We start from the raw sequence: 23,391 nt of genomic DNA, 5'->3' as shown, positions 1-23,391 counted from the left end.
AAAGATTATTCCATTAACTCGCCCATTAAGAGACCACAAAACACAGATTATCAGTTAAACACTCATATGAAGCAGTTATATTTTATTTTATTTTGGCTTATCATCTGTTTCGTCTTCAATTTATCTAGATTTGGTACTTCTATTGTTATATTTACTGGCATTGTGACATTGTCAAGTCAACACCAATACACAGAAACTATGCAGAGAATATTTTTGTCAAAGTAAAAGTTGTCAAACACCAGAGCAAATCATATAGACTACATTACAGTGCATGTCTGTGCAAAAGCCTATGATTTTGTTTAAATGATCATTTATCTGTTGTTATACGCCTAATATATGTCAACATATCCGTATCAGAGTATTTTTCATCAGAGCATGTTCACAATATCAGTGCTTTTATTTTGAAATAAACGGAAGAGAAATCTTTACTGGTTGCTTTTAACTTGTGATTGGTCTATTAATCGTAAACTGACCAATCACAGCGAACTTCAGAGCCTCGCTGAAAGTGCGCTCGTTTTAGGTATTTTGAATGCCGGAATAGGAACGCTGCAGGACAAGACAGAGAGATTAATCACTCCCGCCTGCTCTAGAGGCGTACGAGACGACCGGAGACACAAATCGACGCCACTCAATGTGAACACTTCCTTTTAGTTGACAACAGCAATTGTGGGGCAGTGAGTGCAACTAGCCGACACTACACAGCAGTGAAGTGAACAGAAGACAGCGGGTAAACATTTAGCTTAGCAAATATATGTGGTCTAATGTGTCGTGCATAACCAAGGCTAGGTAGGTAGCTTAAATTTGCTTGTTTTTGTTATCATTTCGTTGTTAACTACAATAATGCTAACGTTAGCTACTTATTGCTTAGGTTACCAAGTTGTGCTGAAAGTAGTTTGCTGGTAGCAGTAGAACTAGTCACATATCACAATGTCGCTTAACCACTGGTTCGTTTTCAAGACGAGGGTTGTCACCAAACCCATAACCCACACAACAGACAATGGCTATGCTATTTGAGTAGCTCATGTTGTAGTGGGACTCAAGCAACTATTAATAGCTTGCCACAATGCTAGTGATATGTTAAACACAGTATTATTAGACCGTAAACATGCAGTTAAAATAAATGTCCATTAAGTAACGTGAGTTTGTTACAAGTGGCAAGCTAGGTAGTATCAGATGATTGTTGTACCCTACCTAGCACACAATTGAATGATATTTTGAATCATGGATGAGCCTCTGAACCTGTGTTACTTAATTGCGACCTTTGCACTCATTACCTTTATACCAGATAATAAACATAGTAGACCTTTGTGATATTATGCCTTACACTTGCTATTCTGAACATAGGTGTTCACAGGAGTAACCACAGCATGCACTCTGGATGCTTCATGTCATTTTATTACAGCCAAGTACACTGTGTAAGTACTGAAACAATCAATATGTAATGAAGTGCATGTATTATTTTTCTTTTGTGTATATGCTCTATGAACACAGAAAGTTAAGAAATGTGCTGTTGTCGTAATTTGTAAATTATTGCAATATTTAATCACACACAAACTGGTCTTTCAACATAAATGGCCCATTTCTACAGTTACAACACTCCCAAACATCCATTGCCTTCTTGCACCAACACTAAACAATGCAGTGCATAATAATTTTTATTCTTTTTTCTCTCTCTCTCTCTCTCTCTCTCTCTCTTTCTCTATCTCTTCATCAGATATGACAAAGATTTGAAGGCAGATGTGGATTGACTGAAACTTTGTAATCAATTTCCCAGTACATCCATGTGTATAATTTTCTTCAAGTTTGACCCCCGGCCAGCATCCAAAAATGCCTACAGGTGAGCTTTTAACCCTTTAGCCCCGTCTTGGGGCATACCAGGCTTAATGTTTAGGTAAATGTGTATAAGTCTGCTATTTTGATCAGTCATGCAGTACAGCAGGGAGATTCCAAAAGAAAGGCTATGCAGGGAAAATTAAGTTACAACATGTGTCAATCATGCTCTCAGAAGATCATAAAATGCATCATTTTGAGAAAATGTATCTTAGTTGCACTTACAGCTACAGGGTTGTCGTATAGCTTCAGCTAGATTGCAGACATCCCCAAATCCTTATTAGAACCTCTTGGACAAACAACCTGCCTGTAGACATATGACAGAGGCTGTTGCTAACTGTGGAGTGTTCCCGACTAGACCAGTCGACAAATGTGTGTGGACTGTTTGGTCCATAATGTTTTTTTTTTTAAATGTTGTGAGGCTTTTTTTTTACAAGATACACAAATGGCTATATTTTTGAGACATTTGTATAAAATTTATGCATGATATTTCTTTTTGATGTAGCTTTTTTAAAAAATGGATTTGCACATTTCACTCAGTTTGCATCATATGGCTTCAGTGAAGTGTTGGAGCATGCAGCTACAGAATATATAGATATTTTTTTAAATAAATATAAGATGAGAAACCTTTCAGGTGTCAAGTCTTGACATCACAGCTGTCATACTCTGACACCACTGCAGTGTTCCCTATTTCATCTTGTCCCAGGATTGTCTGGTGTGCCACATGGCGCTTGGAGCAGAGGTGCAAAAACAAATAAACAGCAGTAAAATAACAAAAGAGTTAAGGGAGGCAAATCCCCTTTTCTGTTTTATCATTTATTTTCTAACTGTGTGGAGCCAAGGGACTTCTGGTTTCCGAGATATCAGTCTTTGCCAGACCCAAGTTGTTTAGTGGATGACATATGTTACTCTTTTTTTCTAAAGAAATACATCACAAATTTTGCTAAACTCGACCATTTTTAAGATGGTTACAACGATTTATAAATTAGTTGTCAACTGTCATAATATTCACCAACTAATCTGATAATTGGTTTATCCTTTTGAATTGTTTTTTAAAGGAAAATTCTGTGCTTCTTAGATATGAATATTTTCTGGTTTCTTTACTCCTTTATGACAGTAAACTGAATATCTTTGGGCTTTGGAAAACACCATTTTCTGACAACTAATCAATTAATCAAGAAGATAATCAACCGATTAATTGACAATAAAAAAGAATCATTAGTTGCAACCCCATTTGGAAGCACTAAATCAATCTTTGTGCAACCTCAGTGACTCCGGCTCAGCAGTAAATGCTGACTTCTTTCAGTGGGAAGCACAGACAGGTGCACGATGTGCAGTCAATGTGAGTTACCGGGTGATGTCAAGTCCAGCACATTATAATCCCCTGAGCTTGAGAGTGAACTCTCTGCCTGGCCATAGTCCATCTCTGTCCTTCCCTCTGGGAGTCTGACCCCGCCTAAAGAGATCACAGCAGAGGTGTAGTATGAGTACTGACTCAGACCTGAACCTGGGGAAAGGTGAAACGTACTGTGTCCTAATGTGGTTACATCAGTGCTATATATAGAGCACTAGTTGCAGAAGTGGGTTTGGTTTGCTGCGCTGATGTTTAAATCAAGAGGAAAGCTCGGCATACTACAACTAGATTAGGTTGAAGGTGAGAATAAAGTTTCATTTAGAATAATTATTATACCTCCACAGCACTAAATGACAGGAGTATACCAACGGGGGTTAAATGGGTTCATGTTCAGCACAAATGACTCAATCATTGCCCGCATGCTGAGATTTCTATATCTTGAAATTTGGATTTGTAGCCTACACTGGTTTTCAATTCCAGCTTTTTTTTAGCTGCTCAGAATAAATGCAGTGCTGCAGTCAGCCAACCAGCACAGTAATGATTTTGACCTGTAATTATAGCACTTCCTTGAGGCTAGTCAATGTAATTTAAATATCAGCAGCTTCACTAAAAGTCCCAAGAGGCTACTGTGTTTATTGCACCCAAAAAACGGAAGTAACTGACTGATCAAACAGTAAAAGTAGTCAATCCCCCGAGGAATATGATGTTATTCGTGGCAATCTGCCAATTAAATTCTGATTTGTGCTGTAAGCAAGTTGACATTTTGACCCAACGCCGACTCAAGAGGAAAGCTTTTGGAGTGTCCAAAGCCTCAAATAGTGATCCTCTTGAGACCATAAATATATTCATTATAAATCAGTCTGCAAAATAGATTTTAATATTTTAAGCCACGTGTGGCTGTCAGTGTGTCCGTGTCTGCTGGTCAGTCCACCAGTTTGGGACAGACTAAAACATCTCAACAGCTGTTGGATGGATTGCCATCACATTTTATACAGACATTCATGTTCCCCAGAATATGAATCACTGACTGTGGGGACCCCCTGACCTTCCCTTTAGTGCCACCATGAGGTTGACATTTTTGGTTTTGCACACGTTTGACAACCCCGGATGGTTTGGCATGACATTTGACACAGGCATTTGAGGTTCCCAGAGGATGAATTCTGATGACTTTGATGATGATAAGATTTTCAGATTTGAAAATTCCTGATGAAGATCTCTGTTAGAACGAAATGTTTCACAGTTAAAATTTACTGGGAGCTTTTAATACAGTGTGTTGATCCTTTGCTTGACTCTTGCCTTAGTTTGATTTTTTTGATCCATCACCTATAAAAGCCCTCCACCTTGCTTCTTTCTTGTAGCACTATCGAGCAGACTAATTTTTTCACTTACCTAGTGGATTATGTCAACATCTAGCAATGGCTGCTCTTGAGAAAAAGTCACATCGTAACCACGAACAGTTTCCTCTGGGGACTGTAAATATCTACAGCAGATTTTGTAGAATTCCAGCAATTTTTTCAAAATACCTTGTATTGGAGCAAATAGTTCATCAAGTTAAAATTAAAGCATGATATAATTGCAAGACGAAAGGTGTAGGGCTTTCCAAAACTATATGGAACGATCGTAATCATTAATATTCTTCAATACATAATTCACAGCAAACCTAGCAATGGCTACTGCAAAGTCCACAAAGTATTGTGTTTACTGAATATAAAAAGAATCAGTGTTCGGTATTCATGAAAAGCTTTGATTTTTCTTTGCTTCTCGCCATCCCTCCTACATGATGCAGCTGTCTGTTACTGTGATCAGAGCTGCTCGCATGTGATTTCCCCCCCTCCGGATCTGATGGCAGATGCTCTCTCTGGTGTAGCATCATTAGTGTTAGCTTTGTTTTCCGGAGCAGTGGTGGCTCACACAGTGCCATGGGAACAGGCTATAATTAGCCCTTGGTGCACAGAGGTTGACCCCTATTAGGTCAGTTTGGTTTATCTGTTTGCTTCTGACAGAATCTAAGCTCCTACTCCAAGATTAATAGGGGGACCATTGCCAAGCTCAGGAGGAACACCCAGCTATTGTAGAGGTCAATACATTTCATTGGCCTTTTTAGCACCTCTCTGTGGTTTTTAAATCCATATCTCAATGATCTTAGATTCATCTTTTATGAATGTACAACAATTAATGTTGACAAAGCTATATATGTGCTTTGGCTTTGCCAGCTTAAATACCATAAAATACATAAGTCTATGGTTTTCTGCTAAAAGGATAATTTATATTTACAGAAGTGCATGGTGCAATCATGAAAGGTCATCTTTTCCTCTGAGCAAAGGAATAATTGTTTCCTGTTTCATAACTGTTGAATGTGTGAGATGAGCTGGAAAAAGCGTTTTGTGCATATGTGGTTCTATGTAAGCAGTATAACAGAAGCTGAGTGAGGATATATAACCATTAAATGATGTTACAGTCCTTTGCTGCCCAATTGACAGTAGTGACCTACCAGTAAAGGCATGTAGGAACTAATGGCCGCTGTTGCATTAGACACAGGTCACAATGCAGTCTGTGGTTGTAAATGGCCATGGACATAATGGCATCATTACTCACGGACACCCGAAATAATACTGCAGGTCAAAGTGCAGTGCAGAGCTTAACTGACAGGCTGCCTGTGTCATGCAGCGGAGTCACATTCAAGGTGATTTACTGTAAATCAGATCACACTCTTCACTCATTCACCATCCGTTCGTGCTGTTCATTCCTGTTTGTAGCAGTATGTATTTGTGTTGTAACTGTGCTCAGGCAATAATAATAATAAGATAAAACAGCTGGAAAGATTACTGACGCCAGGCAGGCGCAGACAGCTTTGTGAGACGAGATGAAGATGAGATGGTTTATTTAGATCTGTCAGAACGCATTTGTTCTTTTTTGAAGTGGTTTTAGCCACTCATGATGCAGTTTGCCTCTTAAGAGGCTTAAAGGTAAAAGAATAAATAAATAAAAATAAAGTTACTCTACTCTATCTGAAAGTGCCATCTGCTATATATGCTCTATTGGCTTGTTTGCCATCACTGGGGCTGCATCAAAGGATTATTTTTATTGGTGATTAATCTATTGATTATTGTCTTGGTTAATTAATCAGTTGTTTGCTCTATAAAATGTCATAAATGTTGTTCAGTGTTTCCCAAAGCCCAAGATGACATCCTTAAATGTCATGCTTTGTCAACAACCAAATTTCATTCAGTTTACTATCATTTAGGAGTAAAGAAACCAGAAAATATTCACATTTTCACGAGGATTTTTTTTATACTCAAACTATGAATTGAAGAATTGAATTGAATTGAAAGAATCGCACCGAGAGGCACTACAAAAGTCAAAATTCCCCCCCAAAAGAAATTAATAATTTGAAATAAAAATGATAGATAAAATAAAGAATAGGCAGATGAAGACAAAGCATATTTCAGGCTTCCAGACAGTGTGATATAATTCCAAATATTACCCCAGATTGGTCCCTTGGCATAGTTTCTGTCAGTTATCCAGCATGCATTCATATTTTATCATATAATTGACCCATTCTTTCATTTCTGGGGGTTTAGTTGATTGAGTACTGTTCTAGCAGCTGCAGTGACCCCAGCCGTAACAACTGAGAATTTGCTTTATACCTCTTATACCTGTGACACAGCTAGTTCACAGAAACTGGTGAACTTAGGTCACAAGTTCTGTTTCTCCTCACTTCCTCTCCACAAAGATGGGCTGTCTGGAACTTTTTCAGGTATATTGCTTTTTCCATTAGCTGTCACTTTCCTTTTGATCCTCTCTTCTTTGGTCACCATCAAAGAACCTCCTCCTCCATGTAACCTTGACCTTTTGTATCCTCGGCATCCTGCTCAATCACTTTGTAATATTGCTGTACTCAAAGACTCCTGGACACATCTGAGGCCTTTATGAAGCCCGGGAGAGACTCAGGTTGTTACAGCAAGTCTGTGACAGTCTTTCCTTGGAATTTGAGTCAGTGGCAAGCTTTACCAACTCCTTATCTTATGGGCTGGTATAATGAGTTATTGATGATGAATATGCTTTTGAGACAATCGATGATCTTCTGTAATACCTGTAATACAGTACTCACTGGATGAACAAAGATAACAAAACAACCTCTAAAACCCTCTGATTCACCCTCCTCAGGCTAATTTTGGCTGCAAATAGAGATGAGGTCTACAACAGGCCGTCCAAAGCTGCAGACTTCTGGGGGACCAACAGTGAGATTCTCAGCGGTAAGTCTGTCTGTGTGAGTCCAACTCATGAATCAAGCTAGACCCGTTTGTTGTGTTTTGAAGCGCAGGCATTGTCCCTGTTTGACCTTTTATTTAAGTATGTATTTCCCTTATGAGACCTGCCCAAAACAGTCAGAAGCTGTAAACAAAACAAAACAAAATCAGGCAACTGTTGAAACCTGGCACGACAACATAAATTTTCTTGCCCTACTTTCTGACACCTTTTACAATTATTTGAACCTTTGAACACTGAGCAAATTAATGATTATTTCTTTCAAAAACATGAGAAAAACAGCAATGAGCAGCAATTTAAAAAAAAAATAATACATTTTTATAAATTTATACATAAATGTAAATGCATTTTTTTTACATTTACATTTATAGCTAATTATTATTCTAACATTTGTAAGCACTTCAAGGTCATTTATGTGTTTAGGTTCCGTTGTAATTTCTTTTTTCGTTTTTTTGTTTGTTTTTTCAGGTAATTTTCTTGTACTTTTTACTAATTCCAATTTTTGGGTAATTTCTTCATTTGTCTACACAAATGGAATATTTGTCAGACTTTAAAACAGATCTCTTTTGGCTCTGTGACTGGTGAAAATGTAGCAGATGTTGCCTTTTTTCTAGTGTTTGACTTCAGTTTTATTCAAGGCTTGGTGTTTTTCAATAATCAAGGCAAAAACCGTCTCCTCCACCTCAGAATCCAATGCTCCTCCACTCTGTCACAGGATATTCCCAACCGCAGTAAACTATATTTAATTGACTGATGCCCAATACACATTATATCCAAGCAGAGGAAATCAATCATCCTTTTTTCTGCTGAAGGAGGAAACGCAGAGATAGCCTCGTTGTTCATCAGTCTCCTTCTCCCCTCTGTAATAGAGGGGTCAGGACTCCAGTAGTGGGTCCTTAATTGATCGCTGCTTTTATGCGATGTGACAGGAATAAATGGCTCTGCCTTATCTGTGGGGCTGGGCGGGGGTGCGGAGGCAGGGCCCTGAAGGAGACACAGCATGACAAGAAGGAAAGTAAGCTATAGCTCCCAGTGGGATAAGGCTAGCTTTCCATCTGGTCCCAGAGGAGCAGGACCGTGTGGCTCTGTTGGTCCCTCTCAGTATAAGTGGACCTGTTTTTATTGATCACCAGGAAGTACGGTAGACTTGCAGCTCTCCGTTTGCGTGTCATGCAAAGAAGAGGAATGTGGAAAGAGAACAACAGATTTATGGATGGGTTGAGTTTATTTAATTACTGCTGCTGGTGCAGTGACAGTCAATGAAGTATTTCCTCATGTATAACTTAATGCAGGCTAGTTCAGGTTTTACATGTTTTCTTACCATGCCTTGAAAGAAGGACATTTTGCTGCAAAGCTTCCCAAAGACATTACCCACTGTAGGAAAACAAATGCTGTAAATGATGGAAGAGAACCTATGAGACCTATGCAAATCTTCAGTAATGCTTTTTTATTTGTTGATTTGTTAACCATTTTTCAGGTTTCTTGCAAAGAACTATGTAATTTGGTACAAACTGTTGGAGAAATAGGAATTCCATTGAAATAGAAGCTCCATTTAAACCCTGGAAAATTGTTATTAATTTTATTGGTTTTAAGAAACTTGTCACACTTATCAACTTGAACGCTTGCCTCATAAAAGTTATGGCAGTTTTGCACGTTCAGATGACCTGCCGCGTTTTTTAAAGTTAGAGTGAGTGAGTGTCTGTTAGATTTAAGCCCTTGCCACACTAGTTCAGGCAATGCTTATTGAGCCTATTGCTACCAGGGAAAGCTTTATATTTCTCAAGAGATTTGGTGTAGGGTGTATGTGGTGAATTTTTTTACTCAGTGGCACAGGAAGTGATGCATTTTACATCTACCAGCCACAGCTAAAGGAGGGAGAGATTCATTCATGGACATTAGATTTGTTTTTGTTGTGTTTTTTCTGTTTGGCAGTACTTTTCAGTTTGTTTTCTCATGGCTTCATCTATATGTGTTTGTGATTCTGATGTTCTTTTCTGGTAGGTCAGCTATATGTATATGTATATACAATTAGAAATAACGATTTTTAAAAGAGGGGAGCAGCTAGGAGTATGGCACAGGCTATAGCGTAATATCTTAAGAAGTGTAGAAGGAAAGTTTCTATAAAAATGACCTTGGCATTCAGATGAACAAGTTTAGTCAAAAAAAGAGTTTTTAACTCAAAGAGTTATGTTAAACTACTGTTAAGGTTTCTTAAATGGCTTCTAACGGCGTACAATATATTTTACCCACAGACGATGTCTGAGCTACGTTTATTTAAGGTTCTACTACCTTTGTGTTCACCAGGCCTGGACCTGGAATGTGGCAGGGAAGGAGGGTCATGGCTGGGGATCAGCAAGCGGGGCAAGCTGGCTGCAATCACCAACTACATGGAAGGACGACTCAACCCTGATGCACCAGGAAGAGGTGAGCCAGCAGTGAAAAAGCCACAAATATATTCACTGATAAATTCATCCACAGACTCCTGTGAAGTTTCTTGCATGCTGCTTACACTGCACAGTTATTTAATATCTTAACGGTGCCTAATAGTCTACTCGTGCAATTTCTTTGAAAGTTGCCACTGTATAATTTATTTTCATCCACCATTTAAAGAACAGCATTGTAATTCTGGAGAAATCATTTGTGCAGCAAGTTTCACATATCTATATTTTTAATTATTTATATGTACATATTTTATATGTATTTATTATTAACAACTAGGCTGTTTTTTTTGAGCACACACTTTAAGAAGCATTTCTTTTTAACTATGCCATTCTGCAGGATTTCTAGTGTCCAACTACCTTACGGACAAAGATCTGGACAGCTACGCTTACCTAAAGAAGGTGTCGACAGAAAGCCACCTGTACAACGGCTTCAACCTCATCACAGCAGAGTTCAAGTAAGTAAAAGGTGTGGTGAAATCAATTTGAGTGTGAGGTCCATCAACTTGTACAGCTGGTACAAAGACACATTTGTCTTTCAGTAGGCTGCCACATTCACAAGGTGATACATTTTATTAGTTGAAATTTATTCCAGAGTTAGGAAAAATATATAATACGGCAACCTAAGGCTGTTGGATGTTAAGTTCTTTATTGCACCGTGGGTGTCAAGAAGTGACATCAGCAAATTCTTGCGCACTAAAGGATACTAACTCAAAAGTTGTTGTTTTTTTCGAAACTTGTTGAGAATGGGCTGTAACTCTGCTGCCTTAACTTGGAATGAAACCGCAAAGGCAGCGTCTTCGTCTCTGGAGTGCAAAGCAGGCAAAACTGAAAAGAAATCTCAGCTGCTGAGCTGTGAAAGAGCCAGCATTAAAATTTTAAAGCAACACCTGTTCTTATTTCAAGGTTTCAGACAAAGAAAATCTAGACAGCATTAAAAATAATGAGGGGTTTTTCTTTCTTTTTTTTTCTCCTCCTTGCCTGCTTTTCCAACCTGACTGAATTTGGTTATCTGGTTATGGGAAAAAAATCAAATAGGGATCAGTGAACAGTGAGATAGTTGTCATGGTGGAGCCCCCTGTAGACAATTGGCATGGAAACAGGTCTTAGTTTCTGCCAGCAAGAGGCTGAAGGTTTAGCTGCAGCACACACCCCTACCAAGCTGTATCCCCGGCGGGGGAGGAAAAAAAAAAAACAGGGTTTCCACATTGAAGTTTGGTGTCATGATCCCTGTATCCTGGTAACTTGGCCTCAAGGAGGATCTCCTCTTAAGATGGATTTTCTTGCCCTTCCTCTGCATTTTTTTAGCATTGCTTTAAGGTTAGAGAAATGCATTGGTTTTCTGCTGTCTTAGGATCATAATATCACTTTTAAAAAATGTGATATCAGCTGCCTTCTTCCAGTATGACGGATATGATGCAGTTTATTGAAACAAAGGGTGCTTGATTTCAGACAGAGGTGACCTTCTCAGCCTTAGCCGGCGACTTTGTAGCACAAAATTGTAATGGCCACTAGCTGGTTTTATCAGCTATAGCCACGTAACGGTATGTTTCCAGCTCACTCGATGAGATCTGTAAAATGGTCTCTTTGAAGCTAAAGATACAAGTTAATGATACTGGTTAATTGCTAGTTAATGATTTAAGTTAGAGAAATGAAAAAAGAATTAGAATTGTTCATATATATCAACGTATGACTAATTTAAATGTTAGTTCAGACTTTGATTTCATTCCAATGTCACCCTATTTAAAGGAATACTGCACCAACAAAATGATCATTTGTATACCAGTTACTCACCCCGTGTTACATTGAAATTCAGAAGAAAACGCAGATTTTTTTGCATGCCTCCAAAGTGAATAAGGAACAGAGAAAATTCTTGATGAATTGAAGTCATAGGACTCCATGTTTTATACAGCAAACCTATATAAACACATCTTTTTTTTACAAACTTTCACACAACATGCAGTACAATCCATGTCTCTTTCACTCAGCCGTATACTCAGTTCTTCCCGAACACATGCATTATCACTAAAACCTCTCTTACTTAACAGTTACGCACACGAGTAGTGTGCCTTGGCAAGTATGTGCCTTTGAACTCTGCTCATTCATTCCATTGAGCAGAGGTCAGGCACACAGGCTTGCCAGGCACACTACCCATTCATGCATGAGACTGCTTATGCATCTTTAGAAAGTATGAAATGTTCATCTTTTGGGCTCCTTGGCCTTGCAAATAAAGCCAGGTTATATTACTGTGGGTGGTAACATTAGTGCATATTACCATTTTCCACTTACATTCTTTACAATTTTTGCAGAGGACAGAAAAAGACTCTGACCCCTCAAATTCTAAAAAAGCTGGGTGTCTCTCATAATATAGCCCCATGCACACAGCTAGATCTTGTAAAGACATCCAAAGTTTGACAGACCTGCCGTCCCTAGTTATGGTTGCAAAGCACTGACTGGAAACTCGCAGTGGAGTATGGGTTCAAGTCAAAGTGAATGTACAAATGAGTGAAGTGTCATCATTTTTCGTGGACTCCAAAGAAACGTGCAAGGTTCATATGAGAATTTTTAGTCTTTCCCTGTCCAAGGTATTTAATATAAGCCCAAACTACCTGCTATTTTAATTGCAAGAGTACCAGTATTATTTTAGCATTTGAAACCCCCCTTTCTTTTCCTAAAGGACTAAACAGCAGCTAGACGGCTCAGCTGTTATTTCTTTGATGGGCTGAAGCCATCAAGATATGCAAATGTCCTTGTTAAGACCGCGAGCTGTAGTTGCGCCTGCGCTGCCCCAGTGGCATTCCTCTTAAATGAAAGAATACGGTGCCACCCCACGCTCAAGAGACACCAGGAAAGCGAAAGACACCGTGTGTTTATGTTGTGATAACGCCTTATATCTAACGCTCTAACTGGGCTGTCATCAGGGGCTGAAATCACTCAACAGAGCCTCGTGCTGTGAAAGTACAGCAAACGTTCCTCTCCTCAAATACTGATGAGAGCTGCATTCGCTGCAGATTGAGATGACACGCAGTGACAGAAAGCGGGCCTACATCTTTTTAATAAACACCGTCATTACCGGCCTATTTGTGTTCCACTGTAGTGTGTCCGGCAGCTCAGAGGAAATAAGGTGTCTAGTTTCTTTCCGAATCAATAACTACATCTGGTGGATAGAGAGGAGCACTGTATTACAATTAGAGGATTTCTCGTTCATCTGTAACCAGCGACATGATTTATGATGGGGTGGCGGTGGGGGACACGATGTGCCCAGCATTTTAAAGCATTGTCTTTCTTCACTCAGTTTTTTAGCGTGTGATCGCCCTCATTGACATGCAATAAAGAGAACGTGTGTGCGCACTAAGTACACAGCCCAGAGGCATTCAGATATTTCAGTCTGGCAGTGACTTATGTATCGCCCCTTTTTAATTGTGAAGCTTGTTAAACTAATACAGCCTTGATTAATAATCTATAATCATGTTAGGTTGAGTTGTACATGCGAGTGATTTAGGCAGCAGCAGCATTTCATTTCCCAGAACATCATACAGAGCCTTCGCTCCGTCGAGCTAACACCATATATATTTAAATTTTGATCTCAGATATTTTCTGCTTGATGCTCTCAAGGCTCCATATCCAACATTTCATCTGACTTTTCTATAGCTTTGGTTTTTGATCCCGCTTCATGTCACTCTCACTTTAAAGCCAATGCCCAGAGATGATCCATTTTAATGAATATCTCCTCTGATGTTCGCCTGCAACGAAATGCCTCGCTTAATGCACTTTCAGTCAGGCAGAGTGTGGCTGCTTTATTAAAACAACTTTAGAAAGTGGTTCAGTGTTATGGCCTCCAACCATGTGTTGTAATTCTTGGCAGAAACTTGTTTGAGCTGAAAAAGACAAACAGCGGCGCATCAGATTCCAGAGAGTCAGGGGTGGACGAACTCTCGACATTTTAAAGAGGAACAACTTTGAATATTTGTTTTTCCATGCGCTACTGAGATTACCTATTGCGAAATCACATTCTCTGTGAGCAGAGTAGAACATGGTTTTGTCCTGAATAGAATGAGCCGTAGATGCTCACAGTAAATAGCTCAGATATAGCCTGCATTGTTCATTGAGTGAATCCAGATGGTCCAATAACTGCCACAAAAATTAAAATAATGTTGAGTTTGGATTCACGATTGTTAGCTTGGGGTCATGTTTTACATCAGGAGGAGATCGGAATCCCACAACATTTTTGTGCATTTTTCCTTCCTTTGAAGTCTGTTTGATCACATGTCGGCTAATTGTGATTTCTAGGTCAGTTGTGATAAGATTTCATAACCAGTGTTTTATAAGAACGTTAAAGGATTCTATTCATGGAGTCAGTGGTCACGTGGAGGTCATACATATAGTGGCTGGTGTTGAAATAGGCTGCTACATAAAGTCAGTTTTATCTATAAAAATTAGAACAAGTTGATCATATTTACTATGTATCTCAACATTTGAATTGATTCATTGATTCATGATCAGAATATTTTCTGAAATGTGTCTTGTGTCCCAGGATATACAGTTTCCCATAAATACTGCACAATAATGTAAAACACAACATTTAATCAAACAGCACAACCATTCAGCAACTGCTACACATCTCATCAGACATTATAAAAAGTGGATGCAGTGCAAACAGTTTGATCATTCACTATTTTACTCAGGAACACCAAAGTTACTTAGAACCAAACTCTCACTTATGATAGTTTGACAGACTGAGGAACAAAAGAGTTCCTTAACCTCTTCAATCTTGCCTGTGGGACTCTAAATCTTCTGTGTGATGGCAAAAGCTTTATTCTTCAAATAAAAATGTGAAAGGGGTCAGACATAATATTACCAGCCAAAGACAACCTTCTTTTCCTATACAGAGTTTGGAGCGTAACAAGACTAACAATGACATTGCTGACATGCTGATGTTCAGCAGGTATAATGTTTACCTTGTTTGGGGGGGGTACAGATAAGATAAGGGTGAATACAGATGAGATAAGGGTAAAAGTTTATTTATCTCAAGGGAAGCAAATATTTTTGCAGCAGTTGCAATACAAAGTAAGAAAGGTTTATAACAATATAGTTAATCCATTTGGTACAGAAACCAAACGCCAGAAATGTAAGCATGTTAACAATGTATCGTCCTATATGACATACCAAATTCAATATATATACACTTAACTGGTTAACCAGTTATTAATATTAGTAAAAATGTTTATGGTAATCCATCCAATAGTTTTTCAACCATTCAACTTTCCAAAGTCACTGGGATTCATCCTTTGGGTACTATGGATATCTGAGCCAGATTTTATGGTAATCCATGCAGTGGTTTTTTTAGATATTTAAATCTGTTCTGGTAGACCGATTGACAAACCAGCATGCCGCCATGTCTTCATAGAGCTGTGAGGCTGACATGGTTAAGAATGATTAAAAATGAACACCAGATAAATATTTTTTCCCCTTTCAATGCCTTTAAAGGGGACCTTATGTGCTTTTCGTTGTTTTCTGTCGTATTTAACACAATTTTTGATGTTCACATTGAAGGGGCCAAAGTTTCAAATAAAGAAGTAAACATAACCAAGCAATCTTGGTTGCCGATGTTGTGAATTTTTTCCCCGATTCGGATCATATCACTGCCGGAACATGTCTGGTTGTGTTTTAAAGCTTTTATTGGTGATTTTTCACAGTTGAGGAATCATTACAGTCATTCCCCAACTACAATGATGGTGCAGAGACACAGAGGCACTAAAGACCTCGAAATTCTAAACAATCAGAGCAGACTGTGGCTTTTTTCTAGGAGGGGTGCTAAAAAAAGCCAGCTGCTAAAACAGAGCGTTTCAGACAGAGGGTGAATACAGGTGCACCAGCTCAGACAGTACGTGGAAAAAAGGTTTTATTTCTAACATTAAAGCATGCAAACATGGTCTGGTAAAAACCCAAAGTACAACCATGAACCTGACAATGAGCATAATAGGTCTCCTTTCATGTCTGCATGTGTGGGTGTACATGCACAGATGTGTGCTTTTGGATACAACAGTACATGTTTTCATTACCCAGGAGCCTCCACCAACATGCCCATCTACATTCTGATCTGATAATGTCGAAAGCTTATCCAACCATCTCCAGGCAACTACACCACAGCTGGCGATGAGGAAACTCAGCATAGAGGACTCTTCATTAGAACGTCTCCCAGCCAGCATACTGATTACTTCTCTTACTGAGATCTGAAAAAGCCTGCTTTCGACTCTTCCCTCCTCGTTCCATCTCTGCCCAGTGGCCTTGACCTCCCGCTGTTCCCTCATCTCAACCCAAATCAACCCACAGCACACCTGATGGGACTCTCGATATTCCAGCCAGTTTCAAATAGCACAAATAGAGCTATCTCTCTGCAAATCCACCACCTGCTACCACCACGGTCAATTTGATGCGAATCACAGGCAGAGTGTATACACAAACACCAGGCCACTCAGGTATTGTTGAGCTCAGTGCCAAGCTCAAAATAGTATTTTTCAGACGTTTTGTTTGCCCACAGCAGAACTGACAACAGGTAAAAGCTTTACAGATTCTTCAGTTCCCCTTCACATCACAATGCCATCCGGTTCCCACTGAGCAGCTACTGTGTACACGCATGTACGAGGGTTGACTGCTATCACTCGAGTCAACATTAGCCAGTGCGGCAGTGTTCATAGTAACCATAGGAACACAGAAAAAGTAGTTGTTTATTCAGACTCTTCAGCTGGGTTTGGGTACAAGTTGGAAACAATATTAAAGTCTTTGCTTTGTTGTTGTCGGAGAGATAGTGTAATGTCAGCCGACAGCTTTGAGGATTCTCTCGCAGCTGCTCGGACACATATTGTCCTCCCTTTAGAAAAACACTCAGCCCAGGAAAATTTACACAAGACAGAGGAGTGCTTGTGCAAACAGTAAAGGATGACCTCTGCACAGGGGCAACTGTTTGTAGACAAGCAAGTTTATCACTCATCGTTTGTAGGGAGTGCAAGAGAGTTTGTTTGAGGTTTGCTTATGTCAGTGTGGTTCATCGTGTTATTCTCTCAGTCTTTGGTAGTTTTTTGTGGAATGAATTGTAATTAACTGACTAATTGATAACCTAATAGATAATGATAGACATTGCCTTCGTTAAATTTGGCTAGGGAAAACAAGAAGCATTTCATCCTATCAAGCCATGGGGAAAGTCTGACTTTGAGAAGCAAATACACAAATATATAGTAAGTTTGTTCAAATGAGGTGATAAATGTTTTTTTTGTATGTAATAATTAAAGCCAAAAAAATACATCTCAACTAGCTTCTTGACACCCCATAGCCACACTGTGGGTGAAATTATTGTTTTTTATATGTAGTTCTTTATATACTGTGGTCGTCTGGGTTTAAGCAATTTTCCCGGTTATGTTCAAAATGTTGGCTTAAACATCACCAGGATTGTGCAATTTAGGATTGTTTTGTTATCAAAAAATCTTCCATTTACTTTTTTTATTAACCGATTAGTTGTTTGGTCTAAAAAAAAAAAAAAAAACTGCTTTAAAAGATGCCAAAGATAATTTCCGAGGGTCCAATGTGACGTCTTGAAATTGCTTCTTTTATCTGACCATCAGTTTGAAATCCAGAGATATTAAGTAGGTAAAAAGCTGCAACTCTTCACATTTGTGCAGTCTCTATAAACAGACGAATGCATATATACATACAGAATATGTAGGCAACAGGACTAGATTTTGGTATCAGAAGCCTTCTGGTTTCTGCTTGTAGCTTGAGTTTTATTTTCATATTCGTGTGGCAGGTGAACAGTCTGTGTGGAGAGGCAAATCACATTGGCCGAAATGCAATCTTGGAACTTGTCAGTCTGACAATTATTTGGCTTTATATGGGCTAATTCCCTTTTCTTTTTTTTATTTATCTGCATTCATCCTCTTATGGAGATTAGCTTAAATGATCGGTGCTGTATCAAAATATGTTCCCCCCTGGGTGGTTCAGGTTGGGGTTTGGTTAGGTTAAGGCTAAGGTTTAGGCATAGGGAAGCATATATTGATGGAGAAACAGACTTCGTCACAACACCAAGACATATATAACTGCAGCCACATTATGTCTGTAGCTTACACAATACGCCCCCTACAAACTGCCTAATACGACCGTTGGTTGCACTCAGGCACAACGCCACTTGTTGTGACTAAATATGAAGATGTCGCAATAGTCATCTTTATCCATTGATTTTATGCATAATACAAAAAGCACATGTTTTAGCTAACAAGTAACAAGATGTAGCAAAAGGGGCTGATTATGGACTGATAGTGGGCGAGTCATGTAACTGCTCCAGCTGCAGCTATACCCACTGGACAACACAGGCTCATGGAAGATGAAGTCCTGGCTCAGATTTCTGCTTTCTACACAGGATCTCCAAATTATTGGTTATTGCCCCCAGAAGTTTTATCGTCATTAGGCGATAGCCAAAGGGTTCCATTGTTGCATTTGAGAAGCTGGAACAATCAAATCTTTGGCGATTCCACTTGAAAAGTGAATCAAAGTAGTGGTTACTTTACTGTGGATCAACTAATTAATTAATAGACTTATTATGTCAGCTTTAAAAAGACATATAAAGTCACCGTTAATGGGTTTCATGACATAACTTTTCTGCACATGGTGATATACGGTATAGGCCAGAGGCTGATATGTATTTTGGCTTTTAAAACTATTCAATAAAGTTTGTGGCAGCTGTAAGCCCAGCAGCATATTTTGTTCTTGTCTTGCCAGCTTCCTGACTGGGAAATCTTCCAAGTTAGATGTTGAAGCAGTGTTGCGCCACATTTCAGATTGACTGATGCCACTGGTATGGCTGTCATAAAATTGACATCAAAAAATCCATTCCCCTGCTGGTTCAAAGGATTTGGTCATAATTTATTATTCACTCTCCTGTACCAAAGCCGTCACAGATGCCCTTGATGTCAGACAGATTTTTCAGACTGAATAAATTCCCCTCTAACTGAAGACTTTGCAAAAAAGATCTAACGCCGTAACTAAATGGTTTTGTGGTAGTCAGAGTTGTTTGCAGCACTAATTTGTATTTTGAAGCATTCATTTTACCCAGTTGTTCCTTTAGGATAGATTAAAATGCTGCGATTAACTGTGGTGTAAGGTATTTTCCCATTTGTATTGCCTCAACAAATGAAACAGGCTTCTTAATTCCTATTTTCCAGGACTGCAAAGAAAATCAATCATTAAAGACTTCTGTATGGTGCATTGTTGAAATTCTCTCTCACCCCGAGCCCTCGTTTCACAGGATTCCCTCAGGAGTGCTTCTTTGAACACCATCTTTGCTCTGTTTACATTTACTTAAAGAGCATAGAAGCATTGTGACTCTTGACACAGACTTCATAATTAGACATAAACAACTTTAATCATCACTAAATGCAATCCGTAATTTTCCATCTCACTGTGTCCCATGTAGAGCCAAACAAGACATTGTGTGTTACTATGGAAACAGAGGCAGCCCTGAACCCATCCATCTAAAACCAGGTCTGTGTTTTTAATATGGTTGCTGTAGAAACCATTCCTTTCAGGTTACACTATCCTCTCGGCCTCTGGCCCATTCATGTTTGGCTTGACATTTACATGTTGATACTGTTCTCTGATTACTGGAGGATGTGCCGCAAGGTCACTGACAGAGCTTACGAGTGTATATGTGTCTGTGTTCTTCGTATGCCTCTCAGCAGGAATCTATGGCTTGAGTAATTCGTTGCTGGACACTCCGTGGAAGAAACTGCTTCAAGGCAAGCGCCACTTCACCAGCATTGTCAACAATCAGTCCCTGTCCTGCGATGGACTGGTGCAAGAGCTGCTCACCGTTCTCAATAATGAGGAACTGTAAGTTGTCAATACATAGTTAAACATTCCCTAGTTGTATATTCACACATCCTAATAACACTTTTCATTCTTTTTAATTTACTTGTATCAATATAAGTCTTGATGTTGGATGCAAAGCATTTCTGTGGGTTAAATATGGATGAATTACCACTAATGGTGTCATGAATGTTTACGTTCGGCTGAGCAATATATAGGTAGTATTTCAGTAATGTAATGTGACACTGGATATGTCTTAGATTTGGTAACGGTAACACAGTAATATCCCAAGTTTTGTCTTTTTCCAGTTTTAAAGGCTGCATTACAGTAAAGTGATGTAATCTTTTAAACTTGACAGACTGTTCTAGCTTGTTATTATTTGCCCTTACCCAATTAGGAGGGATGGGAATGACCAGAGGCCCCTCGATACGATATTATCAGGATATTATTGCAGTTTTGCAATTTAAATGTGTTGCGAAATGCTGAGCTTTGTGATAACATATCTTGCAATATATTGCGATTTATTACCTTTTTTCAACTGCAAATGATCTACCCGAAGTAAAACTTTGTCAACATCTGTTTTATCTGCGATAAAATTCTCTGTTTGTTTATGTCAGTCATCTTTATAGCAGCAAAAACAGTGGACTGGGGGGGGGACTTTTCATTTTTATAATTGTTATAGGCAACCAAAAGTTTAATTTGTATTTGTAATATCAATAATTGATGTAATTAAAAAAAAGCGATGCTTGGTGGCGTTGTCCACATCACTGAAGATAATTGTTCAAAAAAGTAATTGCCTCATATTTTGTGAAAACACAAGTCAATTCTTCAATGTTGTCCCAATATCAATATTGAGGTATTTGGTCGAAAATGTTGTGTTGTTTCATTTTCTCCATATCAGTCAGCCCTTTGTGGACATTCACACACACTCACATTACATTCACTAGTAATATGTAAAGTAGCTTGTTGATGGTGAGCTTTGCAGAATTTTACCGGGTCAGGTCACATATGTGATAAATTCAGGGTGCAGATAACTGGACAGTTTCTGAAACATGCCAGACATCATTAGATACTTCTGTCCCTACTTTAAATGTCTGTTTTGGATGTTATTTCCTTTTATGAACGCTGTGACTTTTGCATGTTATATCATGCCAGAGGGGTAACAAAGATAAAACAAAACACTCATAACTAATAGAAATGAGCAACTGAAAGCAGAGCTGCAGCAGTTTCAGATACCAAATTGTGCTTTTTATCAGAAGAGATTTGGCCTAAACGTTAAAAAAGGAGCATCCAGTGTGTCAACTCTCAAACTTTATGTAGAAACTTTTAAAGTAGCTGTTGTTTGTATATTAAAGGCATCAAGACTCAACTGCATGACCTATTTTTTGCCTGAGATATTTTCAGAAACAGATTTCAGTGAGCTGGGATTTAAGAGGAAGTTTGCAAACAAGCATGTTCATTTAAAGCTGAGACTTAAATTAAGGACCAAACAGGTTGAGGAAACAATTTGTGCAGGTATTGTTTGCACATTACATCATTTATGGATAATATGCATCAGTTGATCGCTGACTTAAGTAGACTGCATGGGGAGTATGACACAGAATGGCCGATGCTAGCCTATGAAGCGCCTTAAAAAGGTGTGTTGTGTTTTTTTAACAGGAACGCACCTGATCCAGCTCAGGAGAACCAGGGTAACTATCTCAGCAAGCCCATGATCCAGGCTCAGTCAGCGGTGTGTGTTCGCACCCCTGATTATGGCACAAGGTCAGTCCACCTACGCCAAATCTCTCTCTCCTCTCTCTGTCCCTGTTTGTCTCCACCTGAGGGGACTGACGGGGCTGTGCTGTCCTGCAGGATCATAGCGAACACAGAAGTGGTGGTACACAAAAATCCCCGGTGTAATCAATCCTCCACAGCAAGGAAACAAAAGGGGAATTGTCTGTACTGTGATGCCACGGTGGACTAGTGGATACAGAAACTCAGTTGTAGCTAAAAAGGTCAAAGGGTTCGTCTCTGCTGGGCTAATAAGAAACGAGGTAAGGTAAGGTAATAGTAAGCAGGATCAAGAGGGAATTAAAAGATAAGATAAATTAAAGGACACAATAAAAAAGAGCATCACATAAAAGCAAATCTGTAAAAATGGGTTTTAAGAAGTGATTTAAGTCACTGATTCAGCCAGCCTTATCTCCTCGGGCAGGTCGTTCCAAAGCCTAGGGGCCCTGACAGCAAAATCAGGGTTACCTTTTGATTTAAGCCTCGACTTTGGAACAACCATAAAGGCCCCACCTGAGGATCTGAGGCTGTGAACGGGCTCATATGGGGTCAACATTTCTGATATGTAGCTTGGGGCCAGCCTCAGACAAGATTTAAAAGTGAACAGTAAAAAATTTAAAAAATCAAGTCTTAAACGGACAGGGAGCCAGTGGAGGGAAGCCAGGATTGGGGTGATGTGATGTCATCTGTTAAAACCATGTGACTTTTAAATGACGTCAGTTGTCCTCAGTGTCACTCCTGCCTCCTACCTGTGTTCTTTAAAGCATTTTCAGTTGTTCATTCTATATTTTCCCTTTTTTTTTTGCTTGCATCCGCTGTCCCTGCCAATTCAGGACCAATACAGTTATCCTGATAGACGCAGAAGGTAATGTGACCTTCACAGAGCGCAACATGTCAAACTGTGGCAGCACGAGCAAGTGGAGCACCAGTTCTTTCCAGTTCAAACTGCAAGTGTGAAGACATGATGGAGGAAACCAACTCTGTGCCTTTCTGCATCACCTTTCCTCCGATCACCCCCTCTTCCTCCTCCTCTTCTTCTCCTCCTCAGCTGCATTCCTCGCAGCTATGTGAACATGAAGACTCGTCTGCACTTTTTCTTCACCTAGTCTCAACTAGCTGCCTCATAAACATCAGCGATATGTATTTCTACTTCTTGATTTAAGTTATAATGATGCATATTTCGAAAGTGTGTGCTAATTTAAAAGACTGCCAAAGAACATTTATAATTTTGTAGAGGAAACGTTTGTCACCTACATTCAATTTCACAGAAGAGCAGGGTTGGGTTGCCTCCTCCATTACAGACTGCTAGCTTTAAAATGCAATTAATGCTTTGGTGCACAAAAATTATTTTCACGCAGTCGAATTTATTCTCGTTCACTTCGGGGTGAATATACATTTGATGCACAATTTTGCAGCCTGCATTTTGAAATGATAACCTATTTTACACAATGGGAAGTGATTGGGTCACCAGTACTTTCTAGAGAATGTATCATCTGATTAAGCTTCAAAGTAATTGTCATGGATTAGAGTTACCAGCTGATTGTTAATTTTATGACTGTAACGCTGTTACAGGTAATCAATTAGTAAGGCCCCAACCATGCACAACAGTAGCTTCCGTGTATATTACAGCAGATAGTAACAGTTTCAGGCACTGGATCTCTGACCACTATCATGGTAGAATAATGCATTTTACAACTCCTTGACAATAAAAACAGTTCATCCAAACACTCACATTTGGCTTACCATAATGATTGGTGACACAACCACACTGAGAGGAACACTTGTGTTTTTTAATCAGTAACCATGTGTTTATGCACCTGTTATGTGATTTCTGCATTTTAGTCTTTTTTTTTTTTTTTTAAAGACAGCTGG

General features: G+C 39.1%; 1 protein-coding gene across 4 annotated transcripts; it reads left to right on the top strand.

Moving 5' to 3' along the window:
- The first annotated feature begins 576 nt into the window (after positions 1–576).
- tango2 (transport and golgi organization 2 homolog (Drosophila)) lies at positions 577–23,250 on the top strand. Of its 4 annotated transcripts, none has more exons than XM_042488993.2 (10): positions 577–727; positions 1,345–1,415; positions 1,715–1,837; positions 7,352–7,440; positions 9,758–9,877; positions 10,232–10,349; positions 19,355–19,422; positions 19,617–19,770; positions 21,406–21,510; positions 22,353–23,250. In XM_042488993.2, the coding sequence occupies exons 3-10, from the start codon at positions 1,782–1,784 to the stop codon at positions 22,474–22,476; spliced, it is 834 nt and encodes a 277-aa protein (XP_042344927.1). In that variant the 5' UTR covers positions 577–727; positions 1,345–1,415; positions 1,715–1,781; the 3' UTR covers positions 22,477–23,250. The 4 variants fall into 4 exon arrangements, with proteins under 4 accessions (XP_042344927.1, XP_042344930.1, XP_042344929.1 ...); XM_042488996.2 differs by having other exon boundaries at positions 578–727; positions 19,620–19,770; XM_042488994.2 differs by having other exon boundaries at positions 635–786.
- The last annotated feature ends 141 nt before the right edge of the window (positions 23,251–23,391 follow it).

This window comes from Plectropomus leopardus, chromosome 4, assembly GCF_026936395.1.
Source record: "Plectropomus leopardus strain MGB_pleo_1.0 chromosome 4, ASM2693639v1, whole genome shotgun sequence".
NCBI classification, from domain to species: domain Eukaryota; kingdom Metazoa; phylum Chordata; class Actinopteri; order Perciformes; family Serranidae; genus Plectropomus; species Plectropomus leopardus.
The sequence above is the reverse complement of the archived record's forward strand: the minus strand, read 5'-3'. Positions and strand labels throughout refer to the sequence as shown.

Coding starts and splice junctions, on each gene's coding strand:
- tango2 (XM_042488993.2), top strand. CDS start 1,782: ATGTGTATAATTTTCTTCAAGTTTGACCCCCGGCCAGCATCCAAAAAT. Junction 7,441..9,757: donor CAACAGTGAGATTCTCAGCG/GTAAGTCTGTCT, acceptor TGTGTTCACCAG/GCCTGGACCTGGAATGTGGC. Junction 19,771..21,405: donor GTTCTCAATAATGAGGAACT/GTAAGTTGTCAA, acceptor TTTTTTTAACAG/GAACGCACCTGATCCAGCTC.